Source organism: Coregonus lavaretus (assembly GCF_964263955.1).
Source record: "Coregonus lavaretus genome assembly, chromosome: 19".
In the NCBI taxonomy this organism is placed as follows: Eukaryota; Metazoa; Chordata; class Actinopteri; order Salmoniformes; family Salmonidae; genus Coregonus; species Coregonus lavaretus.
Window position 1 is genome coordinate 23,565,419 of NC_140006.1, and position 19,686 is coordinate 23,585,104.

Sequence of the window (19,686 nt, forward strand, 5' to 3'; positions counted from 1 at the left end):
TTGCAACTCCACGAGGTGAGATCTTGCATGGAGCCCCAGGCCGAGGGAGATTGACAGTTCTTTTGTGTTTCTTCCATTTGCGAATAATCGCACCAACTGTTGTCACCTTCTCACCAAGCTGCTTGGTGATGGTCTTGTAGCCCATTCCAGCCTTGTGTAGGTCTATAATCTTGTCCCTGACATCCTAGGAGAGCTCTTTGGTCTTGGCCATGGTGGAGAGTTTGGAATCTGATTGATTGATTGCTTCTGTGGACAGGTGTCTTTTATACAGGTAACAAACTGAGATTAGGAGCACTCCCTTTAAGAGTGTGCTCCTAATCTCAGCTCGTTACCTGTATAAAAGACACCTGGGAGCCAGAAATCTTTCTGAATGAGAGGGGGTCAAATACTTATTTCTCTCATAAAAATGCAAATCAATTTATAAAAATTTTGACATGTGTTTTTCTGGATTTTTGTGTTGTTATTCTGTCTCTCACTGTTCAAATAAACCTACCATTAAAATTATAGACTGATCATTTCTTTGTCAGTGGGCAAATGTACAAAATCAGCAGGGGATCAAATACTTTTTTCCCTCACTGTATATGTACCTATGGAAATGTATTGGCAAGGGGTGTTCTAAGCAAACTATCCTGTACTAATAAAACTACACAAACTACTCCTTCTGTGGTAGTTATGATGATAATCATATTATCAAGAATATTGAGGTTAGGGGTTAAAACCGGGGTGAAACTAATGCAGAATAGATGGATTGTCTTGCCATTTAAGTTCCTTGCTACCGGACCGGTTGGATCATTAAGGAAGTGCTAATCGTTCGACAGGAAGAACTGAAAGAATCCTCTTTGTCCTTTAATGGAGCCAAACTCCCCAGATGTTAAAGGAGAACGCAGCCTAACTTGATTTCAAGGCAGAAAAAACACAAGACTAGACCATAACCCAACACAGCTGAAGAGTCAACATGATGACAAAGGCTGGGACGCCTGTCATCAGCTTAATGACACACAAGAGGTCAACCGGAGAAGTTACAGGATAGATATTTGTCTAACCAAGAGTCCAAAATGGCACCCTATTTCCTATATAGAGCAGGGCCCATAGGGTCAAGAGTTCAATATGTCTACTGTGTTTACCCGACAAACCCCAGAGAGAGAGTGAGAGAGAGGGAAAGGGCCAGAGGTTATTGGGTTAGTTTAGGAAAGGAGGGTGCAGACAGTATTTTGTTATTCAAAAGGAACAGAGCCAGAGACTGGATTATTGAGTTGGGTGCCAGGGTTGCATAAAGCCAGGTTTTCTAATCAGTGCTCTATACCTCTCTGCTCAACTGTGTCATATTTCTGAACTGAATTGTCCATACTACTGTAGTGTGGATACCTTTCAATGTAGCCTATATAATGCTTTAGCACTATTTGATCTAGCATTGTTCAGTTGGGTATACTATGCAGTCAAACCAACATTAACAGTACTAACTTGGTCCTATACTGGTCAGATCCATTATGGCTGGCTGGTATTGATACTGACCTGCAGAGGTGGGGGTGGAGGGGGAGTTGGCCTGGCTGCCATGGGCTGATACATTGGTTGCACTGACGGCTGTCTTCGCGGCATACATGTTGGCTTCCTCTTGGAACTTGCCAATGTTTTTCTTGTATCGGATTCTCTTGTTTCCGAACCAGTTCGATACCTGTAACAGAAAGTACATATTATTAATTATGTTTTACATGACAAGAAATTAAACTAAAGTTTATTACAACAATTGTTTGAGCAAGGTATTATATAGAAAACATATATTTTAAGAAACCAGATTGTCAAGAAACCAGATTCCCATTGAGATTGACAGCGCTCTGGTCAAAAGTAGTGCATTATGTAGGGAATAGGGTGCCATTTGGGATGCAGCCTCTGCTAGCTGACTTCCTGTAACATAGCAGTGTGCTTGCAGTTGTCGAAACAAATTACCATGCTAGCTAGATAGCTCATAGGTTTATGTGGGTCAAGAAAGACTATGTGGCGGAGTACTGTACCTGTGACACTGTGATGGAGCACTTCTTGCCCAGCTCTTCCTTGGCCTCCTCACTGGGATAGGGGTTGGACAGGTGGGAGTAGAAATACTCATTTAGGATCTCTGTTGCCTGCTTGTTGAAGTTCCTTCTCTTTCGTCTGCAGAGAGAGAGCCAGAGAGAGAGAAACATTGAATATAACAATTACAGGTCATTTATTTCATTACAATACATTAGAGAGAGATATCTGGACTACATTATCTCTGTTTGTCATCACACTCTACAAAAATATGTTGTCTTCGGTGTAGAGTGACCCAGGATACACTTTTCATCAGCAGACACACGCAGAGAGAGACACACAGACACATGTCACACACACTGTACCACACAGACCTGGCGTCGAGGAAGCGGGAGCGTAGGATCATGACGGCCTCGCAGGTGCTCTGTTTGAGCTGCATCTGGATGGAGCTGAACTTGCGGTGGATAATGCCCACCATACGCTCGATCTCTTTGGGTGAGATGGGCCGTGTGCGACTCTGCTCCCTCAGCAGGTTCATCACATGGGTGGTAAACTCATTACATGCCTAAAGAGACAGACAGACACACTCATATGAGGCAGATAGCAATCACACGCACTTGGATACAGCAGAGAAGTAAGACACTGTGAGCATTGTTAGTATTATAAGTATCATAAGTAGTAGTAGTAATCAATGTATAGTAATGTAGTAGTAATGTATTGCAGTGCTGTGGCAGAAACAATAGCAGTGGATGAGGTAGACAAGCAGTGAGACTTTCTTTGTATATTGAGGAGACCTTTCTTCAATCGTGAAGAAAAAAGTAACAAGTAAAGACGTCTAAAATGACAGGAGGCTTTCATTCCTGTTCACGTTTAGCAGGTTTGAACTGTCTTCCTGTCTCTCTCGCTCCACTTCTCTCTCTGTCTTTTCACTCAGTGTCTCTCTCGGTCTCTCTCTCTGTCAGAATCAGTCACTGGGAAGTGTCTGCTGCGTTTGGGGTCAGGGGAGTCAGTTGAAACGAGACTCAGTTCGTTGCAACAGCCGTTCCACCCGTACACTCAGTAGCAGCAGTACACATAGCGGTGACATGGATATTCTCAGGTACAAATGTAACACTGTGACAGGAAGTGATGATGGGCCTGCTTTGAGATGATGACAGGCGGTAATATATTTGACATCGATGGGAAGGACGGGATGCTCTCTTGGAGCTAGGACTTGTGTGACTGATAAACTGATTGCCAGCTGGAAATGGATTTCTGAAAGCGTGGTTGTGTGCACTGACTTGTGTGCAGTCTGAGTGTAGTGAGATTGCAGTGGGGTTGTCTATTGGAAGGGAGAGAGGACAGTTACAAGGGGCTTGGTCCTCAATATATAGTGAGATGGCAGAAATCAGAGTAGAGGGACGCTTAGGGAGAGAGGGGTTGCCTACAGGAGGTGAGAGGGGTTGTGAGGATCTTCTTAGAGCAGAGAGGGCTTATGGGAAGGGAGAGAGCGGTTACGAGGGGTGTGGTCTGTCCTCACCTGTTCATACTTCTCCAGCTCTGTGTGGTAGATCCCACGGATCTGAGTAAGCTTGGCCCTATAGTCTGAGTGTTCTGTTGAGTTGTCCTGGCCCACCCCTCCTCCCGCTGCTGCCGCCGCTGCTGCCGCTGCCGCAGACCCGCCCCCTTTCTCTGGTCCGGACACGCCCTCCGCCAGCAGCATGTTGTCCAATCGCATGAGCTGGGCATCTGGAGCATCCTCCTCCTGGGCGCCACGGATACTGAGCACTGTAGAGACAATAGTTAGTAACAAACTTCTCTGGTGAGTAAAAAACTAACACAACACTGATGCAATGCAAAGTCTGATGATCACCACCGCAAAGAAAAGAGGCCCAGTTAATATGAATGAACAATGTTGTAATAAAAACCACTATTTGGGTGAGAAGTGGAGTGAGTGTACCAGTCACCAACAGTGAGACCGCAGTCTACTACTGTACTTTGTTCTTTCCACAGTCTTCAACCTGTTCTGTGTGAAATATGACCATCTCTTTAAAAGCCCACAACTGTGCCATAAAAACATGGATGTTAGTGAGGCTGGCAGCACCCAAGATGATAAAACTATAATCTCTTCGATTTTGAATATCATTTCATGTATTTAATTAACACAGACTTCCATAAGAGTTCATTTTTCCTATGCACTCCAGGAAAGCAGATGAAGATATTTACTCAGTGGCTAAAACAATAACATTGTGTCATAAAAAGATAAGAATCTTCCCGGACAGGTAAACTAATAATATCATCACAACCTAACGGGTTAAAATGGTGTAATAAATGACACGTCTAATATCAATATGGATAATCTCAGTGATAAGGGACAAAAACAATTTATCAACACCAGACTAAGAGGAAAAGCAAAGATGCTGTCTTAGTCTTATTTATGCGTCACAGTCACACCATGATCATTGTTTTTCAACTTAAAGATGCAAATCGCTCCGCCATTTCCTGGTGGCTAAAATTCTAAAATAGTTTATGTGACAAAACAAGAAAGTATGGTGTAGAGAATCATTGTACCATCTAAACCGCTGTAAAATATATTTTCCATAAACCAAAATATTGTATTTTCAACTGTTTGAAGCTGGTGCACAAAGGCAAAAGTTAAAGACGCAAAAAATTAACTTAAGAACAGGAAGCATAGAAATAGGGCACATAGAACAGCTTCTTAGACTTGCTTTCAATTAGAATGACAGATCTATAACACACATTTCTATGTGAATTTGGTCGAGTTGCCCAAAAAGTTACATATTGCAGCTTTAATAAATAAATACTAAGCTAGATTTTGAGTAATAGCTAGAAAACAAGCAGCATAATTCATGGACTCCCTATGGCTGAAGAAAGGGTGCTAACAAGGTAGTTGTCAGACCTATTTAGGCTACTGGCCCTTCAGGCTACTGGCCCACTGCTGGCCGTGTTCACACAGTTTGGGGTGTCCAGTCACAGTGGTGGGTGTAGTGGCCCTAGTTTGAACCTGCACCTCACCCCTCACACCCCCACAGGCACTTAGCTCTCTGCTCCTCCCCCCCTCCAGCCAGTACCACAGAGTGCAAAAGGAGGTTTCATGGCACATACCCCCCCATGCACACAGATACACACTTATCTACCCACTCCCACGCACGCAACAATGTTCACTTGTGATTGTTCACTTTATGTGACTGTGTTTCACTATGGTACTGGACCAACAGGGTTGTTTCACTATGGTACTGGACCAACAGGGCTGTGTTTCACTATGGTACTGGACCAACAGGGCTGTGTTTCACTATGGTACTGGACCAACAGGGTTGTTTCACTATGGTACTGGACCAACAGGGCTATGTTTCACTATGGTACTGGACCAACAGGGCTGTGTTTCACTATGGTACTGGACCAACAGGGCTGTGTTTCACTATGGTACTGGACCAACAGGGCTGTGTTTCACTATGGTACTGGACCAACAGGGCTGTGTTTCACTATGGTACTGGACCAACAGGGCTGTGTTTCACTATGGTACTGGACCAACAGGGCCGTGTTTCACTATGGTACTGGACCAACAGGGCTATGTTTCACTATGGTACTGGACCAACAGGGTTGTTTCACTATGGTACTGGACCAACAGGGTTGTTTCACTATGGTACTGGACCAACAGGGCTATGTTTCACTATGGTACTGGACCAACAGGGCTGTGTTTCACTATGGTACTGGACCAACAGGGTTAATTCACTATGGTACTGGACCAACAGGGCTATGTTTCACTATGGTACTGGACCAACAGGGCTGTGTTTCACTATGGTACTGGACCAACAGGGCTGTGTTTCACTATGGTACTGGACCAACAGGGTTGTTTCACTATGGTACTGGACCAACAGGGCTATGTTTCACTATGGTACTGGACCAACAGGGTTGTTTCACTATGGTACTGGACCAACAGGGCTATGTTTCACTATGGTACTGGACCAACAGGGCTGTGTTTCACTATGGTACTGGACCAACAGGGCTGTGTTTCACTATGGTACTGGACCAACAGGGCTGTGTTTCACTATGGTACTGGACCAACAGGGCTGTGTTTCACTATGGTACTGGACCAACAGGGTTGTTTCACTATGGTACTGGACCAACAGGGCTATGTTTCACTATGGTACTGGACCAACAGGGCTGTGTTTCACTATGGTACTGGACCAACAGGATTGTTTCACTATGGTACTGGACCAACAGGGCTGTGTTTCACTATGGTACTGGACCAACAGGGCTGTGTTTCACTATGGTACTGGACCAACAGGGCTGTGTTTCACTATGGTACTGGACCAACAGGGCTGTGTTTCACTATGGTACTGGACCAACAGGGCTGTGTTTCACTATGGTACTGGACCAACAGGGCTATGTTTCACTATGGTACTGGACCAACAGGGCTGTTTCACTATGGTACTGGACCAACAGGGCTATGTTTCACTATGGTACTGGACCAACAGGGTTGTTTCACTATGGTACTGGACCAACAGGGCTGTGTTTCACTATGGTACTGGACCAACAGGGTTGTTTCACTATGGTACTGGACCAACAGGGTTGTTTCACTATGGTACTGGACCAACAGGGTTGTTTCACTATGGTAGTGGACCAACAGGGCTGTGTGTTGTGGACCACCTTGCTCTCCCTCTGTCTGCCACTAGAAGGCTCCCTAAGTAAAGGAGCAGAGCTGTTTGTCTCCTCACAGAGGTGGTGAAAACAACCAGGTGTAGCCTGTTCATTTCATCCACCATCTTTACTAACAAAGACAGGCAGCATACACTACACTATCAGGACATAGTACACGTCTGCATAAATTCATATGTATACTTACCAACTATAAGGGCTAAATAATTCCCTTTAAACATACAGTATTTACAATTGCTAAGAGTGACAATTTGACAGAATCATGGTAAATGACAGTGGCTTGCTGAGAGAGATGTGCTGGAGTAGACTGTCTGTCTGGCCCAGGTTACAGTGTGTTGCTATGCTCTGGTCTATGGCTTTGTCCACGAGGATGAACTGCCTGCCTGCTGACCTCTCCAGCAAGAGAGATGTCAAGATGGATTCCTAGGCCCTCACGGAGAAGCAGTCTCTCACATGAACCCTCTCCCCTCCTCCTCCCCCTTCCTCCCTCCTCCCTCCCCCCGATCAGCTCCACCATCTGAGCATGCAGACTCAGGAGGCAAATCTCAATGGCTATCAGATGACTGGAAAGGTCAGGGGTTCAGAAAGGAGAGAAGTGTGTGCGTGTGCATGTGTGTTTGTGTGTGTGTGTATTGCAGGTGTTGACTTCTGTCAATATTCTGTCAATATTTATCCTGCCTGCATTCCTTGAAACTTAAAAAGCCCTAAAGCTACAGCATTTCTATCTCAGTCAGTCATCTCCTAACTCATTTTTCATTCCTCAGCTGTAGAACCTTCCCAGCAGACCAAAACACAACAGTCCAACTCTCAGACACTGTCTCTCCAGTCACACTCACTATCTCTAACCTCTGAATTTAAAAGACTGAGGCGAGAGATAGAGAACAACAGATACTATATTGCCTTGCTATTCCTCGCAGACTCACACCAGTAGGAAAACTGGACTAGAATCCTATGGGGTTCTTCTGACAACAACATGTAGGCTACTTCCAACTGGAGAGGAAACCTAATGAGGCAAACAGTGATTTTTTCATTCCCCGTATCTTCCAGTGCAAGACTAAAAGCATGGAATGGATTAAATAAATACAATTAATAAAGATAATCATACAATTCACTGTGCTGTGACATAATTACTCAAACCATAGCCATCAGTTTTATTTATTCCTGTTCAGTAACGACAATGAAATCGATTAAAGGCCTTAATGCCAGTCCAGCATCAGTGAACTTTAAAACTTTACATTATCATAATTATCTGGCAATAGGAGGCAGATTCATAACGCTACTCCACAAATAAATGGCTCTTCTCTTTCACAACATAAAATGAAAACCTTGGTATTGACCATCTGTGCATGGATGAACATGGTTGGTTTGTGGTGGTTCTTATCTCAGACTAACAGTGTGTTTCTATAAAAAGACTGCCATCATTTCATCTTGACCATTACAGACAGGCTTTAATTGAACAGTGAGAGGACTCACAATCCCTCCCTCCCTCTGTACTCATGTTTAATTTTCTCTCTCTCTCTCTCTCTCTCTCTCTCTCTCTCTCTCTCTCTCTCTCTCTCTCTCTCTCTCTCTCTCTCTCTCTCTCTCTCTCTCTCTCTCTCTCTCTCTCTCTCTCTCTCTCTCTCTCTCTCTCTCTCTCTCTCTCTCTCTCTCTCTCTCTCTCTCTCTCTCTCTCTCTCTCTCTCTCTCTCTCTCTCTCTCTCTCTCTCTCTCTCTCTCTCTCTCTCTCTCTCTCTCTCTCTCTCTCTCTCTCTCTCTCTCTCTCTCTGAGGGATGAAGAGATCCCCCACAGAGCAAGAATATGACCAATAAAATTGCCAAATAACCATCCATCTATTAAATAACTGAAATCCTCTCACGTTCTGAATTAAGACTATTGCTTTGCTTTCGTTCAAATGACAGCTCATAGTCCAAACTTTTCTGTCTTATTGGGGTGTAAGATATTTGCAAAGCACAAGTCTGTACAAAAACACAAACCTACCACACAGCCACCCACACAAACACACAGAAAATGTAAAACATCCCTCTCTGCATATTGGCAAACTACCTCTCTCTCAGCCCCCAGCCCTGGCTCCCAGTGAGCGCTTTTAAATGAAAGCATGTTTAATTAATGACGTTGAAGTATTCTGTCACAATTAGGAAGATGTACAGCCAAACAAGGCAACAGTGATGTCCCTGACAGCCATGATGAAAGTTTATCCTCCTCACCTCTGACTGGCAGCATGCAGCCAACGCTGGACCGGTTCCATTTCACGTCGATACAGTAACGCAATACACTCCTCTGCAGTTCTGTGTATACGTGTGTGTATATGTCTGCTTGTGTGTGTGTGTGTGTGTGTGTGTGTGTGTGTGTGTGTGTGTGTGTGTGTGTGCGCGCGTGCGTGCGTATGTATGTACTTCCTCTGCCTCGCTCTGGACCACGTCGCAGTGCCAGGCCTATAAGCAGGGACTGTATTGATTCTGTGGGCACACGTCATCCAGGGTTTCAGCAATTCATAAATCAGCTGTGTTCCTGACACAGGAGTGAGGTGCCTGTCTGTGTGGGCCTGTCACAACCCTCTGTGTGTGTGTGTCTGTGTGTTTGGGCCACAGTCAGTGGGAGTGGTAGCGACAGCAACATGATAATGGAACATCACTACCATTCATCCCTGCCACATGACATTCTGGGACAGAAAAAACAACAACCTGAAATCCTGAAGAAGCAGTATAATGATTTACAATGGACATGACAAGTATCACAAACAACTAAAACAAATGATCAACAATATCCCTAGTCCTTAAAGGGAAATTTCACCGCTATTTCACTGTATATGCCCATTAATATGGATTCATTGTTCAGGGCATTAAACTCATACACTGCATGTGTTGGCATCATGGTATGAGGAATCTGTCAGCATAGAAACAAGAAATTCTATTCATTTCAGTGTGGTTCATCTGATAGAAGCATAGGCTACTGATGCTAAGCAGCGCAATAGTTACTAAATGTTTTGGTATCTACCGACATGGGTAGCACTGTGTCTATTAAAGTCAGTCAACAAGCATGTTATGTTCCTTTTTTTTAAGCAGTTTTGTCCTTAGAAAGGTTTACTCCCCAATGTGGTCACGTGAAAGCCTCCTTGGCCCAAAATGTCCACTCCATCACCAGATAATGGGGACTAGAACAACTCCAGTTGACAAGGGCAAAGCCATAAAGAACCTCTAAAACACTTGCTCTATTCTTTATCAGCCATCTCCAGAGTCATGTTTGGAAGTGGGCAGAACCCAGAGTGTTATAGCTGACAGAGGCCGGGCAGACGACAATGACAATAAAAAAATAAGGGAACAAGAAAGAGAGAGAGAGGAGGAAGAAGGAAGATTGGGAAAATAAGTAGAGAGGGCTGGATGGATGGAGGGAGAGAGGAAAGGTGAAAAATAGAAATGGAATATGAAAGCGAGGAGGTGTCAATTAAAAAAATGAACCCCAGTGCATTTGGGAGGTGACAGCTGGTGGGAGACGAGCTGACAGGCGTCACATTAGGCGGATTTGGTGGCCGCTCCCTCCCTCTCCCCCTCCCCCTCTCCTCTGCACTGGTGACTGATCGACCGACCGATGGTTCCTCATGCAGTCAGAGGCAGTGAGAGAGGCCAGACGAGGCAAGGCACGGCAGCGCAGGGCAAGGGGAGCAGGGCAAGACAAGGTCCACACAAGGCACTCAGCTTGGTGGGGTTTTTTCAGATAAACTTTCCCCTACATCTACTCTTAATAACGGTAATTATGGTGCCGGTCATCTGAGGCTTAAGCAGGTCAGGCTGAGGCTTGAGGGGCTGGTCCCGATAACGAGGCAGCAGCAACCAACCAATGCCTCCCTCCCGCCAGAGGAGAAAAGACCATTCAGACACCCCCCCCCCCCCCCATCCCCTCCCTGTCCCACACAGTTAAAGGCCCCTTCATTAAAATAATTCATTATTCAAAATAGGCAATACATTAGCCCCCCAGCAATTGTCAGTCCTTTCTTAAGGTGTCTTAAAATATATCGTCTTGATCTAATCAAACCCATGCTCGGCTCATGCAGTTTTAATCGCCCTGGGGCGTCAATGGAAATCATGATGGCTGAATATCCTCTTCTTGATAAGTCACGAGTGTTGTTGAGCAGGGAGCTGTATAGTCAGCTGACTATGAGATAAAGGCCTCTATATTAAGTATTATATAGTGCATTCGGAAAGTATTCAGACCCCTTCCCTTTTTCCACTTTTTGTTACATTACAGTCTTATTCTAAAATTGATTAAATAATTTTTTTGCCACATCAATCTACACACAGGATTTTATAAATTTTTGCAAATATATTAAAAATAAAATTTAGAAATACCTTATTTACATAAGTACAGCACCTTGTAAAAGTATTCATCCCCCTTGGCGTTTTTCCTATTTTGTTGCAATACAACCTGTAATTTAAATGTTTTTTTATTTGGATTTAATGTAATGGACATACACAAAATAGTCAAAATTGGTGAAGTGAAATGAAAAAAATTACTTGTTTCAAATAATTCTAAAATAATAAATAGTTGTGGAGAAGTACAGACCAGGGTTGGGTTATAAAAAAATATCAGAAACTTTGAACATCCCACGGAGCACCATTAAATCAATTTTAAAAAATTTAAAGAATATGGCACCACATAAAAACCCGCCAAGAGAGGGCCGCCCACCAAAACTCACGGACCAGGCAAGGAGGGCGTTAATCAGAGAGGCAACAAAGAGACCAAAGATAACCCTGAAAGAGCTGCAAAGCTCCACAGTGGAGATAGAAGTTTCTGTCCATAGGACCACTTTAAGCCGTACACTCCACAGAGCTGGGCTTTACGGAAGAGTGGCCAGAAAAAAGCCATTGATTAAAGAAAAAAATAAGCAAACACGTTTGGTGTTCGCCAAAAGGCATGTGGGAGACTCCCCAAACACATGGAAGAAGGTACTCTGGTCAGATGAGACTCAAATTTAGCTTTTTGGCCAACAAGGAAAACGCTATGTCTGGCGCAAACCCAACACCTCTCATCACCCCGAGAACACCATCCCCCACAGTGAAGCATGGTGGTGGCAGCATCATGCTGTGGGGATGTTTTTCATCGGCAGGGACTGGGAAACTGCTCAATCTTCCAAAGATTTGAGACTGGGACGGAGGTTCACCGTCCAGCAGGACAATGACCATAAGCATACCGCTAAAGCAACACTCGAGTGGTTTAAGGGGAAACATTGAAATGTCTTGGAATGGCCTAGTCAAAGCCCAGACCTCAATCCAATTGAGAATCTGTGGTATGACTTAAAGATTGTTGTACACCAGCGGAACCCATCCAACTTGAAGGAGCTGGAGCAGTTTTACCTTGAAGAATGGGCAAAAATCCCAGTAGCTAGAAGTGCCAAGCTTATAGAGACATACCCCAAGAGACTTGCAGCTGTAATTGCTACAAAAGGTGGCTCTACAAAGTATTGACTTTGGGGGGGGTGAATAGTTATGCACACTCAAGTTCAGTTTTTTTGTCTTATTTCTTGTTTGTTTCAACCCAAAAAATATTTTGCATCTTCAAAGTGGTAGGCATGTTGTGTAAATCAAATTATACAAATCCCCAGAAAATCCATTTAAATTCCAGGTCGTAAGGCAACAAAATAGGAAAAATGCCAAGGGGGGTGAATACTTTCGCAAGCCACTGTGTTCAGACCCTTTGCTATGAGAGTCAAAATTGAGCTCAGGTGCATCCTGTTCCATTGATCATCCTTGAGATGTTTCTACAACTTGATTGGAGTCCACCTGTGGTAAATTCAATTGATTTGACATGATTTGGAAAGGCACACACCTGTCTATATAAGTTCCCACAGTTGAGGTCGAAGAAATTGTCCGTAGAGCTCCGAGATTGTGTCGAGGGTACCAAAAAGGGTACCAAAAAATGTCTGCAGCATTGAAGGTCCCCAAGAACACAGTGGCCTCCATCATTCTTAAATGGAAGAAGTTTGGAACCACCAAGACTCTTCCTAGAGCTGGCCGCCCGGCCAAATTAAGCAATCGGGGGAGAAGGGCCTTGGTCAGGGAGGTGAACAAGAACCCAATGGTAACTCTGACAGAGCTGTAGAGTTCCTCTGTGGAGATGGGAGAACCTTACAAAAGGACAACCGTCCCTGCAGCACTCCACCAATCAGGCCTTTATGGTAGAGTGGCCAGACGGAAGCCACTCCTCAGTAAAAGGCATATGACAGCCCCGCTTGGAGTTTTCCAAAAGGCACCTAAGATTCTCTGGTCTGATGAAACCAAGATTGAACTCTTTGGCCTGAATGCCAAGCGTCTCGTCTAGAGGAAACCTGGCACCATCCCTACGGTGAAGCATAGTGGTGGCAGCATCATGCTGTGGGGATGTTTTTCAGCGGCAGGGACTGGGAGACTAGTCAGGATCGAGGGAAAGATGAATGGAGCAAAGTACAGAGAGATCCTTGATGAAAACCTGCTCAGACTGGGGGTGAAGGTTCACCTTCCAACAGGAAAACAACCCTAAACACACAGCCAAGACAACGCAGGAGTGGCTTCGGGACAAGTCTCTGAATGTCCTTGAGTGGCCCAACCAGAGCCCGGACTTGAACCCGATCGAACATCTCTGGACAGACCTGAAAATAGCTATGCAGCAACGCTCCCCATCCAACTTGACAGAGCTTGAGAGGATCTGCAGAGAAAAACGGAAGACACTCCCCAAATACAGGTGTGCCAAGCTTGTAGCGTCATACCCAAGAAGACTCAAGGCTGTAATCGCTTCCAAAGGTGCTTCAACAAAGTACTGAGTAAAAGGTCTGAATACTTATGGAAAAGTGATATTTTTATTTTTTAGCAAACATTTCTAAAAACCTGTTTTTGCTTTGTCATTATGGGTATTATGTGTAGATTGATGAGGGGGAAAAAAACAATTTAATTTAACGTAACAAAATGTGGAAAAGTTTGCACATCTTCCAACGAACTAAATGTTCTAGCAGGGCTATTAGTAAAAAACAAGTTAATAATGCTTAGTTTACTCATGGTCTCTCATCTCAGAGAGATGAAAACAGCTGTGCTCTTGAGTGTAATGAGTCATCAAGCTGGTGAATTACTACAGTGATTGTTTACCTGTTATTTTTCTATCTTTTTGTATTTACCTGTGTTGAAATGTCATATATTTTACCTGTTCTGTAACATGGTGTATGTGACACATATAGGGCCTAGGGATGATTCATTTGGGGGAAGACCATAAAGATTTAAATCACATTTAATTATCAACATCCCTCCCAACTCTAGATCTTATCAATCAAATAAGTCAATTTTATTTTAATGTTGTTAATTGTACGTGTGTGTGTGTGTGTGTGTGTGTGTGTGTGTGTGTGTGTTCGACTGTGTGTCACTGATGTACCTAAGGGACCGGGTCATTGTGATTTAATCTCCATTCCTGAGGGGGGAATCAGTTGGGGGTACGTTCATTACCTCTGGCGTCTACCATCTACCCATCCAAGCTCTAACTAATTATAACCAACACACCTACTGACTGTCAGCATGGAAATGGGAAGACTGATTGTTTTGGGGTTCCCTCATTGGATAATAAAATATGGGTGTAATGTATAATGTAGTGCCAGGAGTTTTTTCCTTGTGAGGTCACGAAAACCTCAGGACCTTACAAATATGCCCTGAATGGTTTTCCTAACATCCGGCAAGGACTTGTTAGCCTGAAAGTCATGCAGGAAATGGCAGCAGCCACCAGAGACAGACGCAGTGCTCCAGAAGTTGGTGAAGCGATGGAACTGCATGGAGCTCAGAGGTGACTGTCCACAAGTAGCTGGAGTCCTGCCCTTTACTGTGGCCCTACTGTGGCTCTACATGGGGCCTCTCTGCAACACACTGATCAGGCATCCAACGAGAGGCCAACAACATGCTCCTTCTGGGGTCCCTGTGGTGTGTGTTCGTGTGTATGGCACATTTCATAAGGCTCCGCTCTTTGACTGGTGATGAGTTTATGCGAAGTAATTAACAGTAATTAATCCTTAATTACAGTAATTAGCTGAGTCGCAGTAAATTAAGCCACATCTGGAGGCAGGCAGAGAACTAGGCTATACAAGCCAGGGCGGGTGGGTTTATTTTTGACAATGGGGAGACGCTGACTCCATCTGACAGCATTTGGTTAGGCCTACCTGGAACGTTCCAGAGTTCCCTCTGTAGTTTAGGGGGTGTTTACACCCCTGTGAGGGAGATAGGGGTCCTGGGACAAGGGAAGGATGAGTAGGGGGTTTGTTGGTGGGAAACAGATTAATTATAGAACAACATCATCTGATCTCTAGCAGGCAGAGGACATCCACCATATGGCCACTCGTAAACAACCACACTATTGCCACACTCCTCACACTCTGCCACCGCCATTAGAACACGTGAGACATTATTGTGACGTAAGGAGATGTGAGAACACAGATTTTCCCACAAACCGTTGTTGTTTAATTTTATTTTACAATGCAGCTGGTTGGTAACAAGTATTTAGCAGATCCACAGAAAGCAAAGAACAAGAGGAAAGGAAGCTTCAATGAATGCCTGAATTTGTGATACCATGACTGTATGTTCTCTGACTCATGTTTAGATTCAGACTCCCTAAACCTGAACACTACAGAGTATAGAGTGATAGAGTGTGAGGACCATTAATATTGTAAATCTTGAGCACTATAGCTGCTCTGGGTGGAAATATTGCCTCATCGCATTTATCAGGGAGTCTCCAATCCCATCAAGGCTGAAGTCAGTCGGGAGAAAAAGGAAAGCTGCAGATTTCTGCCGAGTGTGCGATTTGTTTGGATGCTGTCACTAGCTACCTGAGATCCCCAGGAGGGTTACTGTTGTTGCGACTGAGTCCTGCTGTAAAAAACACTGCCTGTGCAGTAAAACAATGTGAGCCCTCACGCTGAATTACAGGAGGCTCTGCTCCACATACTGAGACAAGACCAGCATTTAACCCAGGAGAAAACAGGAAACCATAAAATAATGTACAATACTCTCCTTCCTTCTGTCTGTTTATCTTACATCTCAAAACTAAAGGAGAAATATGACACAACCCAACGCTGTGAAATGATTACATTTGAACATACCCCCTGACCCTTCGTTCATACTTCAATTGCAAAGTTTCTTCATCTGCATTAGTCTACCACCATTGCCTTCCATAGAGAGGATTAGCAATCTACTTAATCGCAGTAATTAGCTGCATGGATCATCATCCACAGAGGGAGAGAGAGAGGGAGAGGGTGAGAGGGGGCTCCTAAGGACCGGCGAGATCAGGGCTGTTGAAGCTGGAGCTGGGGCGGTGGATACTGGATATGACCGACAATCCTATGCCTGCAGGCCCCACACAGTGAGTGTCTCAGTCTATAGTAGACAGTGGCATGGGGCACAGGCCCCTCACACACCCCACACCCTTCCCAAAACTATCACCAATGTAGCGGACCCAGCTAGTCATTAATCATAGCCATAGGCCTTTGGGGGGGTTGAATTGATGCAAGAATAGTGGGTCACAGGGAGCCCCTGCTGTCAATCATCAGTGTGTGTGTGTGTGTGTGTGTGTGCATGCGCGTGTGTGTGGGGCAGGGTCATTGGATTAGCCTCCAGCCATGTTGACGGTATAGCCTAACGGTGGCAAAAAGTGACAATTCAAAACAGAGATATAAAATGTACTGCTAGACATCATTTGCATGAGAGACAGATCAAGTCGACAGTCATTCTTGCACCAAAAGCAAATATTTGTCTTTAACTGTCAGGGAAGGTTGAAGTCTCACATCGACAGTACTGCTAGCCCCGGAAGAATCAACAAACTGCAGTAACACTATGCAGAGAAGGGTCTGTTATTTCTGCACATCACACAAAGAGAGAGGACCTGGCCCTGTATAAACTCTGTTATCGCGCAATACTATACACAGGTCAACACTAGACTTGTCCCAAGTCTGTTTGTGCTGTCTTACCAACTCGCTGTGACAATAACCATAGGAGTTGGCAAGATCTTGGGACCAGGCTAGGTGGAGACTACAGAAAGAGTACTGACTCAGGTCCTGCTTGCTATGTATCAGAATCTGAGTGAAGATGTTTTTAAGACAGTGGGATATAAGGAGTTTTCTGTCGGTCAGCCCGTACACACCTGCCTCTCCAGCTGGACCCCCTGGTTCCCCCCTCCCCTCCTCCCTCCCGCCATTGTGAATAACTCCCAGCTGCCAGGCTTATTTTTATCCCCAGTTTGATTTCCATACCTGCGGGGAAGGAGAGTTGTCACAGTCGGGCTGGATGTCTCTCTCTGGAATACTGCATGTGAATGAAAATGCACTTTGCTGATGCAGTTAAGTTCTTCTCATCCTCACTCTCCTCTCAGGAGCGAGACTGTGATGTTATTGATGTACGGTGGATAATGTACAGCCTGATGTTCACCATTACTCTATGACCACAGAGGGGTGACACTACGGGAGGATCTGAACACTGATGTAAGAGTGTCAATGTGGACGAACCTTTCGGATTATCAAATAAAACATACTACTACTAAAACCCACTATACTATGATAATAATGCCGCTAATGATAGTGTTACATTTCCCTACTGGTGATGAAAGCCCCAGAACATCAGTGTCCGCCCCTAAATAAACGGAGTGAAATAACAGAAATGCTGTTCTTTTTCCTTCTCTCTCTGATTATTTTGGCAGCAACACTAAGGGGTAAGCAAGTGCAACAACAGCAGCATAGATATTTTTTCCTATATTTATTTTTTCCTGTCATTTTTTCTTTCCGGATGTGTTGGGCTGAGGATCCATGCAGTCAGCGAATTACATGATCAGTCTGACCTAGTTGCTTGATATCTCCTGAGACCTGCGATGCTGCGATGCCAGGCTTTCTGCTGCACAGTACAGCCTTCCCTTCCACTGCTACACTACACTACAACATGCACACTGTGTAAGGGAAGAAGAGGGAGAAATGTGACAGGTTGACAGTTGTCTTCTCCTGCCACTCGAACAGTAGCTACCAGTCCCTGTGGTGGGTTGGTTAAGTGCCCTCCCTCTCTCTCTCTAACGGGGAGTGTGTTAAGCTATGCTAATGCTAATTTAGCTAATGCTAAGTGTGACTGGTGTGTCTCAGTATATTAGGGAACTAATCAGCTAGACTCAGCAGGTGCATTAGCCCTCTGTCATTTTAACCTGGACTTTAAGTTAATTGAAATTCAATTGAGGAACTGCATGATCGTCATAGCGTATTATGGGAACGCTTTACATTTTCTCAATCTCACACCACTAGTATGAAAAATGTATGCACTCACTAACTGTAAGTCGCTCTGGATAAGAGTGTCTGCTAAATGACTAAAATCTAAAATCTAGAGCATTTGTAGTGGACCACATTGCCGATGAGCATAATGACTGACACACTTAAATCAAGGTGTAGATTAAAATGTCTACAGTGTTGGTTGAACAATCCATCACTAAACCACCACTCAGTCGTACTGTATGTCTTGAAAGTACAGTACCTTAAAATACTATTTTACAGAACTATTGTTAACGCTTTTCTGCTTTGTGCAATTAAGGTAAAACATAAATGATGTTCATATTAGCATAACAACAGATCCATTTGAATTCTCCCAGTGAAGAAAACACAATCTCAAATGAAGTTTCTCAAAACACAATGGAAATTACTTTAAAACACATACACACACACACAAAACCTTGGCAACAGCAGAATTAAAAGCACGATCCATTAAATCAAACTAAAACAATTACTATGACAATATGGAACAAGAACAAAAGCTGGAACATGTCAGTCAGCGAAAAAGTAAGTGAAGAAAAACAGAAATATTACAAAATACATAGTATATACTAATGGGGAAAAAACGATGTGCAAGGTAAGTGCACAGTCAATAGCAAAAAAGCAATAATGAGAGTTGTAACTGTAGACTGAACAGACTGACAGGAGAGAAGAGAAGAAATACAAGGCCACAATGATTGCCAAGTTCAGTTTATAAAAAAAAAAAAAAGGGTAAAACAGTGACGTTATCCTTGCAAGGTGAGGTATTGAAAGGTATTTTTTTTACCCCTATCTTTTTTGAGAAAACAATGTCTTACTTACTAAACAAAATCTCTTTCTCTAAGAAATTATTAGTATAAAATAATATAATTTTCTAAATGTTTGAGCATTTAATATAGCTCAGTATTTTAATTATTTATTTAATAGTATTTTTTTTGTCTTTATCAAGGGTGCCAATCATTTTGGACCTGACTGTACATCAGTGGAGGCTGCTGAGGGGAGGACGGGTTATAATAATGGTCGGAACGGAGTGAATGGAATGGTATCATCTTTATTTCTTTATTTTTTGGGGGGGGTTCATGTGTTTGATTTCATTACATTCACTCCATTACAGACATTATTATAATAATAATAATAATAATATGCCATTTAGCAGACGCTTTTATCCAAAGCGATTTACAGTCATGTGCGCATACATTTTTACGTATGGGTGGTCCCGGGGATCAAACCCACTACCCTGGCGTTACAAGCGCCATGCTCTACCAATTGAGCTACAGCTATGAGCCGTCCTCCCCTCAGCAGCCTCCACTGCTGTACATAAATATATGGAACATCCATCCATCTTTACAGACGGGGTGTAGAGGGTGAAGTAGCTGTGTCTATTTGGGTCAAGCCTATCTCCTCTTTGTGACAGAGTCGGCAATGTTATTTTCTGTGGGAATTTGGGGTGCATGTGTGTGGTGGTAGTGGAGGGGGGGGGGGGGAGATGTGCTCCTACCAGATTAGGGCTTGGTCTGTGCCAAGGTTATAAACAGGCTGTTATCAGCCTTCCAAACAGAATAATCCTCCCTGTATCAGCACCCAAACATATGGGTCCACACAAAGACCCAGTCGCCCTGACAGACACCCCCATTTAATTACACACAGAGCAGGGCCAGTACCCCTCTCGCTCACTCTCACTTTATATCCTTTATATCTCCCTGTCTCTCTCTCCTTCTCTCTTGCACACACACACACACACACACAC

At 44.0% G+C, this 19,686-nt stretch overlaps 1 protein-coding gene across 1 annotated transcript in view; it reads right to left on the reverse strand.

Moving 5' to 3' along the window:
• Positions 1 to 19,686, reverse strand: part of LOC311147058 (pre-B-cell leukemia transcription factor 1-like) — a 62,334-nt gene that overhangs the window by 6,143 nt on the left and 36,505 nt on the right. The window contains exons 3-6 of the mRNA XM_084183671.1: positions 3,524 to 3,771; positions 2,379 to 2,569; positions 2,010 to 2,145; positions 1,513 to 1,672 (exon numbers count right to left, since the gene is read on the reverse strand). Coding sequence (XP_084039797.1) covers positions 1,513 to 1,672; positions 2,010 to 2,145; positions 2,379 to 2,569; positions 3,524 to 3,771 — 735 coding nt within the window. The remainder of the gene's footprint in view (positions 1 to 1,512; positions 1,673 to 2,009; positions 2,146 to 2,378; positions 2,570 to 3,523; positions 3,772 to 19,686) is intronic.